At 42.1% G+C, this 9,556-nt stretch overlaps 1 protein-coding gene and 1 long non-coding RNA gene across 4 annotated transcripts in view; one reads left to right on the top strand and one right to left on the bottom strand.

The window, feature by feature from the left end:
* Nucleotides 1-165: 165 nt before the first annotated feature.
* Nucleotides 166-9,556, top strand: part of LOC131519285 (uncharacterized) — a 113,378-nt gene continuing 103,987 nt past the window's right edge. For both annotated transcript variants that reach the window (XR_009265576.1, XR_009265575.1), the window contains exon 1: nucleotides 166-280. This is a non-coding gene — a long non-coding RNA (uncharacterized LOC131519285). The remainder of the gene's footprint in view (nucleotides 281-9,556) is intronic.
* C8H12orf56 (chromosome 8 C12orf56 homolog) overlaps nucleotides 2,575-9,556 on the bottom strand; it is a 115,658-nt gene continuing 108,676 nt past the window's right edge. The window contains exon 13 of one of the 2 annotated variants that reach the window (XM_058742147.1): nucleotides 2,575-3,980. In XM_058742147.1, coding sequence (XP_058598130.1) covers nucleotides 3,959-3,980 — 22 coding nt within the window. In that variant the 3' untranslated portion in view covers nucleotides 2,575-3,958. Of the gene's footprint in view, nucleotides 3,981-4,045; nucleotides 4,275-9,556 lie in introns of those variants that run through there. The other variant, XM_058742146.1, reaches the window with a different exon arrangement.

Below are 9,556 nucleotides of genomic sequence, written 5' to 3'. Positions count from 1 at the left end.
CTCTCCTCTCCCTCGCACTTCCGGGTTCTCAGGGAACGTGCGCACAAGCGTGCGTGCGCGCGAACGCCGCAAGCGGCGAGCTCGTGAGCGCGCTGCCGCCTGGACCGCGCCTGGGCCTTAGAGAGGACACCAGTAAGGGCCAAGGAAGGAGGGAAGTGGCCCGTCTTCAGCTCCTGAGCAACTTCGGCGCTTCGGCTCCCGTACTGCTGACTATTCGGATCTTTAGGGCAGAACACGAGACGGTCAACTCGCTGCTCCGCGGACCTGACTGCGTTCTGAGGTGAGCTGAGAGGCCCCTCCCTGTGAGACTGCGTCAGTGCTGGTGACGTCACGCTTACTTGACGTCTGTAGTTCTTGGTCTTAACATCTGGCCTGGGCTCGCCTGGGGCCTGAGGGCGGGGCGCGAAGATGAGGCTAGTGGCTCGAACTGTGCTCTCTCACAAGGAGTCAGTTCTCATGCCTTTTAAACCAACGCAAGTACGTGGCTTATAGTACCTGATACCGGTAAAGGTTTGTATCTTATCCCCCCGTTTCATTTTCACCCAGTCGCACACTTTGCAGTAATTCGCACCTGTATCCTGCACAAGGCATCTCAGGTTCGCGCGAAGGGAACAGCTTCCGAGCAGAGCTCTGCAGCTTGCCCATGCTACCCAATCTACCTTAGGCTTCCTTCAAAAGGTCTTCCAGGAAGGATACATTTTTTTTAAATTTTTTTTTAACGTTTATTCATTTTTGAGACAGAGAGAGACAGAGCATGAATGGGGGAAGGTCAGAGAGAGAGGGAGACACAGAATGTGAAGCAGGCTCCAAGCTCCGAGCTGTCAGCACAGAGCCCGACGCGGGGCTCGAACTCACGGACCGCGAGATCATGACCTGAGCCGAAGTCCGACGCCCAACCGACTGAGCCACCCAGGCGCCCCCAGGAAGGATAAATTAATGAAACTTCTGTTGAAGGTTCTGAATTGCAAGCCCTGTGTCATTCAGATTAATTACAGATTCCTTGACATTTAAGAAACACCGTAAACCCACGGGCGCCTGGGTGGCTTAGTCCGCTGGACATCCCACGTCAGCTCAGGTCATGGTCACCAGGGTTGTGGGCTGGAGCCCCGCCTCAGGTTCTGTGCTGACAGCTCAGAGCCTGGAGCCTGCTTCAGATTCTCTGTCTCCCTTTCTCTCTCCCCTCACCCTCTCTCTCTCTCTCTGCCCTTACCGTGCTCTCGCGCTCTCCCTCTCTCTCTGTCTCAAAAATAAATAAACATTAAAAAAAAAAAAACACCATAAACCCAGCTTATACTTATACACTTATATATACTTATATACTACTTATACACTACTCTGTATATACTTATACACTACTGTATATATACTTATACACTACTCTGAAATTATGCCCACTACTTGCTCAGTTTTTTCCTTTCTTCCTTGTACATGATTATTTTACACTAGTCACACTGTTGAATCACGTGTATTCATATGCCTCTTTGACCTAAGTGGTGAACTCCCCGAGTCAGAATCTAACATTCACTCACCTTTATAATTGTTTCATAATGGATAGTACAGTGATATTTGTTGAAATGAGGGAATTGTCTGTTTTCATTTTTTTTGTCAAACTAGATCTGTTTTGCTATCACCACCTTTTCATGCAAATCCAACAGTTTAGTTTTAATGAATATATAGTGCGCCTGTTCCCTGCTCTCAAGAATATAGTTGGATACAATCAGCCATGTTAACTGCAATACAAGGCAGAATTTTATGTGTTATAAAGGTGAAAAAGGAGGCAGCAGTCATATCTTTTGGGAAGAATCAGGGAGGCTTCCAGGAGGAGAATGTGATGGTTCTCCATGAATGAGTAGAAGTTAGTAATCAAAAAAAGTGTAGTACTAACACCAAAACCAACAGACAGTGAAAGAGGGTCATAAAGCTCACAAACATACCCAAGTAATATGAGAATTCCTAAGATAATAAAGGTGGCATCATAAATCAGTAGGGGAAAGGAAAACTTACTCAACTGATAGTGAAGGAGACATGATTGTGATGGGAAAAAAAAAAAAAAAAAAGCACAAAACAAAAACTCCTGTGTCCTGCAACAAAAAATGACAGGGGCACCTGGGTGGCTCAGTCGGTTAAGCGTCCCACTTCAGCTGAGGTCATGATCTCATGGTTTGTGGGTTCAAGCCCCGCATTGGGCTCTTTGCTGTCAGCACTGAACCCCTTTGGATCCTCTGTCTTCCTCACTCTCTGCCCCTCCCCCACTCATGCACACGCTCTTTCAAAAATAAATAAAACATCAAAAAAATAACTACAGGGGTACCTGAGTGGCTCAGTCAGTTGAGCATCTGACTCTTGGTTTCCACCCAGGTCATGATCTCATGGTTTGTGTGTGGGCTCCGTGCTGGCAGTGTGGACCTGCTTGGTTTCCTCTCTGCCTCCTCTCTCTCGTGTGCTCTCTCTCTCAAAAATAAATAAATAAACTTAAAAAAATAATAACTACATGTGTAAAAAACAAAACCATAAACAAACTAGAATACAAATGCAAGTGAAGTTAGGGATAGGAAAGAGCCTTTTAATTATAAAAGAATTGGAGGAAATTACAAAGGAAGAGATTGACTTGACAATAAAAATGTTAAGAAAACACAATGCCAACATTGTAACATATGTCAGACAAAAATTTAATATGCTCAACATTTTAAGATGTAGTAATCATAGAAATGCAGATTGAACTATTCAATTTTCCCCTATCAGGTTTTTTGTGGGGTTTTTTTGTAATTCTTAAGTGCTGATAATCATGCAGTGAGTTTGTGTTTCTACATTGCAGATGGGAATGTAACTTGGTATGACCTTCTGGAAAACATTTGGCAGTATACATTAAGGTTAAATGAGAATATATGTACAGTGTCTAGGACAGTGTCTGTGATAAGCTCATGCTTAATAGGTGTTAGTAATATCTATCATTATTTTTACTGTTGTTATCAATAGCGTCATCATACCTTTTCATCAGCAAAGCACCTAGTATAATACCTTGAACTTAATGGATACTTGCTGAACATTTGATTGGCTAATTCTCCTTGTCTCATAAGAATTTTATAGGAAAAGATAGTCAATGACATGTCAACGTGTTAAAACATTATAAAGCAAGAAGTTACCTTGAATGATCGTATGGTTCAGCCTATAAACAGGATACTTTGTACAGTAGTGATAAATGTTTGTTATTGATGGTACGTTAGCTATCTTTTGCTGCGTATCAGATAACCCCAAAACTACACCTTCAGGGCACTGGGCTGGCTAAGTTGGTAGAGCATGTGACTTTTGATGTTGGGGTGGTGAGTTCAAGCCCCACGTTGGGGTAGAGTTTACTTTTTAAAAAAAGTATTTGGAGAGCCTGGCTGGCTCAGTCAGTAGAGCATGCAACTCTCCATCTCAAGGTTGTGAGTGTAAGCCCCTGTTGGGCATAGAGATTACTTTAAGAGGAAAAAAAAAACCAGGGGTGCCTGGGTTGGGCACGTGGCTCCTGATTTGGGCTCAGGTTGTGGTCTCATTGTTCATGGGTTCAAGCCCTGCACCAGACTCCACATGGAGCTTGCTTGGGATTCTCTTTCTCCCTCTCTCTCTGCCCCTCCCTCAGCCTGTCTCTCTCTCTCAAAATAAATAAACTTAAAAATAATAAAACAAACCCAAAATGTTGTGGCTTAAAACAGTAAAAGTCCTGTATTATCTCTCCCAATTTCTGAGTCAGGAACTCAGGAAGGGTTCAGCTGGGCATTTCTGTTTCAGTCTCAGACTCAGAAGGTTGAAGTCAGATCTTGCTGGCTAGGGCTGTGGTCATCTGAAGATTTATTTGCAGCTGGAGAATCCACTTCCAAGGTGATTCTCTCACATGTCTGAGAAGTTGGCTTCGTCTGTTGGCCACAGGGGCTTTTCCACAGGATAGCTTGAGTGTTCTCACAGTGTGGCAACTGGCTTATTCCGGAGGAAATGATGATCTGAAAGACCAAAGCAGAAGCTGCAGTGCCTTTTATGACATAGCCTTGACCATGTTCAGGGCCAGCCTTGATTGAATTTGGGCAGGAGAGTAATGAAGTGCATGAATGCTAGGAAAGAAGGATCAGTAGAGGCTACCCAGGAGGCTGGCTCCCACAGGTGAGGATGACATTTTCAGCTGGAGAATTGTCTGTCTTCTTAAAAATGTCTCAGGATGGAAGCCGTTAAAAGTGCTTCTTTGTAGTATTGCTCAAGAAGTTGTTTCTTAATTTGAGCCATGATCTCTCCTATTAAGTCTAGAAAAACAGTTGTGTTTCAAGCTCTTTACAGCTTGAAAATTTCCCTACTGACAGTACCAGTGACAAAACCATTTTAGTGACAACAACCCTTTTGGGGGGCAAAAGACCATTAAGAACAGGCAAGGTGATGATTCATTCATTTAGTCAAGCATCCATTTTTGTCACTGATTTGATACAGTGGACTGTGTTTTATGTGTGGCCAATAGACACATAAAGTAACATACACCAGGGCACCTGGGTGGCTCAGTCAGTTAAGCATCTGATTCTTGGTTTCAGCTCAGGTCATGATCTCAGGTTTGTGAGATTGAACCCTGAATCAGGCTCTGTGCTAACAGCATGGAGCCTGTTTGGGATTCTCTCTCTCTCTCTCTCTCTCTCTCTCTGCCCCTCCCTCTCTCATGCTCGCATTCTCTTTTTCTTTCAAAATAAATAAATAAAATATATTAAAAAAATAAAGTAACATATACCAAAAATAATTTTACAACTTAATGATTATGCCAGTTAATTATCACTCAAGTTTTAAATCATTTGGACTCACTTCACTTTTGCTGTTCTATTTTATTGACATAATATTGACATAATAATAAAACTCATTGATTTAGCACTTACAGTGTGCCAGGTGCTTTACATATCACTAATATTCCAACAAACCTTCAAAGGTGTAGTTATCACCATTTTATTGTGGAGTAATTAAGTAATGTGTCCAAAGTACACAGCCAGTAAGTGGCAAGGCTGAAATGCAAGCCAAAATCTGTGTCTCTTTCCTTTCTCAAGCATGGCTGCTGTTAGGGAGTTATCCCCATTCGCATAGGCCTCCCACCTGAGATGTAAGAGACTTCCACATTGTTATTCAGGCATTCTCAAATTGTTTCTGTAGGTGTCTCCCATACTATATTGACAATATGGTTGAAAGATATGATTTCAGGGGCATCTCGTGGCTCAATCGGTTAAGCGTCTGACTCTTGATTTCTGCTCAGGTTATGATCTTGTGATTCATGTGTTCAAGCCCTGCCTCGAGGTCTGGGTTGATGGCATGGAGTCTGTTTGGGATTCTTTGTCTCCCTTTTTCTCTGCCCCTCCCCTGCTCACGCTCATGTGTGCGTGCGCATGCACTTTCTCTCTCTCTCTGTCTCTCTCAAAAATAAGTAAACATTTTTTTTTTTAAAGGAAAAAAGATATGATTTAAGTGAGAAGTCTTTTTTGGCTTACCAAGAGGAACCAGATATTTCATATAGAACAACCTCTCATTTTCTTTTCAGATTATTTTCTAAAAAATTTCAGACAATTAGCGATACATTATATAGCTCTTTAGCATCTAACTTTCAACTAAATTACCTTCTCTGTTGTATGTAAAAAAAAAGTCTGACCAGGGGCGCCTGGCTGGCTCAGTCAGTAGAGCATGTGGCTGACTCTTGATCTTGGGGTCATGAGTTCAGGCCCCGTGCTGGATGTAGAGTATACTTAAAAAAACAAAAGAAAAGGAAAAAAACCACTTTTTTTTTTTTACACTTAATTAACTCTTCCCATTTTGTTTTTCTACACTTCTAAATATAATGTGATTTTGAAATCAAGATTAGGAGATTATACAGGGTGATGAATTAAGGGAACTCATCCAAGCTTCAAGAGAGAAAGAATAGTTTAGATCTGTTCTCTAAATAACCATTGATTAGTATTGGTATAGAACTGCATTGTCCGATATTTGGTAGTCACTAGCAATATGTGGCTATTTACATTTAAATGAATTGAAACTAAATAAAATTTGAAATTTGGTTCTTCATTTGCACTAGCCACATTTCAAATGCTCAGTAGCCAACCATGGCTAGTGGCTGTTGGATGACACTGATACCAAAATTTGTATTATTACAAAAAAGTTCTATGGGACAATGCTAGGAAGAAGCGATATCAGAAGAAGGAATTTCACGGATAAAACAAAATAAGCCAAAATGAACAGCAAAGTCTATTATTATTTTAATCCTACTTCATACTTTTTTTCTTGACAATATTCGCATTTATGCTTTCTCTTCATAGTGTTTTATATGTATATACTTCTTTTTAAAAAAATATTTTTTTTAACCTTTATTTATTTTTGAGACAGAGAGAGACAGAGCATGAATGGGGGAGGGTCAGAGAGAGGGAGACACAGAATCTGAAACAGGCTCCAGGCTCTGAGCTGTCAGCACAGAGCCCGACGCGGGGCTCAAACTCACAGACCGTGAGATCATGACCTGAGCCGAAGTCGGCCGCTTAACCGACTGAGCCACCCAGGCGCCCCTATATGTATATACTTCTAAATAAGAAATAAGTACAACTAAACTTATGGAATACTTAATAAATTCCAGGAGTTGTGCAAAGTGCTTTACATGAATTAAGTCATTTTTAATTCTTACGGCAGTACTCTGTTGTGGAAAATTTGGAAACTATTTAAAAAAGAGAGAAAGCCGAGCTCAATCCCCAAACCCAGAGATAATCAGGGTTCACATTTCTAGTGGATGCTGTGTGGTATGCTGCCCAGATCCCAAGCTGTAGCTGCCAGGGGTGTCGGCTGCTAATGACTCACGGTGGCTTCTCTCCAAAATTGCCTTCTGTGAAGGAAACCGCCTCATCCTGGGTTACAGTCTGTCCCTGGGGGCGACTCAGATCCAAGGACTGGTCAGTTGTGAGGTACAAGGCAGAGTCCCTCAATTGTAACAATCTGGGACATTCAGCTTTAGAATTCCCCATGGGACCCGCCAGTTAAAGCCTCTGTGGCGAGTGCCCTGCGGTTCACCTCCCTCTGCCCCGTCCTGCCTCCCTCAGAGGTGCTGTTCCTGAAAGCACTCTGGAGTAAAATCAAGCACCTGCATGCACCTCCCTGCCTCAGTCTGTTTCCTAGAAAACCCAACCTAAGTCAGCATTTTCAGAACGTGAGTTCTGGGTTTTTTGTATATAACTGTTCAAGTTTTTTAAATCTGTCTAAACTTTTTTCACCCCAACAAATTTGATGATTTCTTATCGAGTGTTTTGTATGTTTGTTTATTAGTTGATAACATTTCTAGGAATAATTTTGCATGTACCTAAGTATGTTTCTGTACCACAGTTTTTATAACAGTCTCCTGGGATTCATCTGGCACATCATACTCCGTTAATCTTGTATTCTCAGATGTTTTGGTATTTCCTGGTTTTCACTGTGGCAGACCCTAGAACTCAACAGACCAACACCCATTCCCAGTTTTCCTCTTACTTGCCTGCCTATAGGATAGGAAAACCAAATATTCCCAAATGTTCTGTTTTCTTCACCTTACTGAAGATTACTGAGGTTGAGGGAGAAATTCCAGGAAAGGGAGGCATACGTGTATTGCCTTCCAAATAAAATGAGACAGTCAAAACTGGTCTTTGTTGTCTATTCTTTCTGCTTTGTGAGCCGGGGAAAGTCTAGAGCTGTAGTAGCCATCTTTCATCCCTGAAGGGAAAGTCAAGAAAATTCAAGGCTTTTGACTTTGAGAAAATTCAGCATTTAAACCAATGCCAGCAATGACCTATCTCTGGATTTCTTGTTATGATGAGAAAGATAACTTTTTTTTAAGCTACTTGTGTTTGGATTTTCTGTAATTTACAGCTAAAATCATTTATAAATGTCACTGATCCTGGAGTGCATGGGTGCCTCAGTCAGTTGAGCATCTGACTCTTGATTTCAGCTCAGGTCATGATCTCAGCCTGGGTCATGAGATCGAGCCCCGCATGGGTCTCTGTGTTCAGTGCGGATGGAGCCTGCTTAAGATTCTCTCTCTCTCTCTCTCTCTCTCTCTCTCTCTCTCTCTCTCTCTTTCCCTTTCTCCCTCTGCCCCTCTCCTCTGCTCATACGCTCTCTCTCCAAAATTAAAAAAAAAGTCAACTGTTCTTGACATTTGTGATTAGAGGTAACACAGTGATGAACATTGTATGTAAAAACCTGAATAGCAACAACTTAACATAAAAATCAGGGAGGAAGATGGGGCGCCTGGGTGGCGCAGTCGGTTAAGCGTCCGACTTCAGCCAGGTCGCGATCTCGCGGTCCGTGAGTTCGAGCCCCGCGTCGGGCTCTGGGCTGATGGCTCAGAGCCTGGAGCCTGTTTCCGATTCTGTCTCCCTCTCTCTCTGCCCCTCCCCCGTTCATGCTATGTCTCTCTCTGTCCCAAAAATAAATAAAAAACGTTGAAAAAAAAAAAAAAAAGAAATGTCTGTTTAAAAAAAAAAATCAGGGAGGAAGAGAATTAGGATCCTGCGTTTACAACATTTCTTCTTCTTGACCCTATGCAGCTCTGTGCTTAACCTTCCCACTTTCTTTTTCTTGTGGAGACCAGAGAAATAGCACACATAAGTCTTCTCAAATTTTTCCAAAAAACAATAGTAGTTGGAAGGGGAAATAGGCCTTTTATACATGAGAAACTTATCTCTCCAAAGAGGATGTTTTGGCAAATGCACCATGCCATGGTGTCATATCCACTAATACAGAATCGGCAGGGCTTTTTGGAGCATGTACTGTGTGAACTGGGATGCATTTTAGATTGTCAAGAAGTAACTCTCCATATATTTGACTGGAAATCATTAGTATCTCCAGAGTTAGGATATTTTATTCTCTCAGAATGAACATGGAGAATCAAAGAAGCTGAACTGAACTACCATTTGAAGTAAAAAGAGCAGTGTTAAATTGCAAACTAGATAACGAAATCGTATTTGAGTTTGATCCCAGCTTTCTAGTGACAGGTACTTGACAACGTGAAACCCGAATCTGGTAAGTCTACCTCCGTGACTGCTTCTTACTCACCCGGTCTTGAGACTGTTTCTAATTCTGCAGCCCCAGAAACCCTCAGGTTGTCTGGTTCTGGTTCAAAGTGAAGGCATGGGGATGCTTTTTGATAGCATAGTGAGAGTGTCTTAAGTTAGAGACGTTCTGGCTCATTCCTCCTAGTGTCTTTAGGATGGGAGATAGCTCCAGATCTGGCCAGACTGCTTGCCAGTTTGCTCCAGACTACACTGCCATTCACGGGCACAGACTAAAACTGAACTGGCATGAGTGATAAAGTGAAAAAGCAGCCTAAAGAAATCGCATATCTGATAGGAGCTTAATACCTAGATTATATAAAGAACTCCTATAGCACAGCAACAAAAAACATATATCCCAATTTTATTTTTTCCTTTTATTTTTATTTATTTTTAATTTTAGGTAGGACCCATGCCCAATGTGGGGCGTGAACTCATGACTCTGAGATCAAGAGTTGCATGCTCTACTGACTGAGCCAGCCAGGCACCCCCATATATCC

This window comes from Neofelis nebulosa, chromosome 8 (genome assembly GCF_028018385.1).
Source record: "Neofelis nebulosa isolate mNeoNeb1 chromosome 8, mNeoNeb1.pri, whole genome shotgun sequence".
Lineage (NCBI taxonomy): Eukaryota > Metazoa > Chordata > Mammalia > Carnivora > Felidae > Neofelis > Neofelis nebulosa.
Note: the sequence above shows the minus strand (reverse complement) of the source record. Positions and strands in the feature narration are given on the sequence as shown.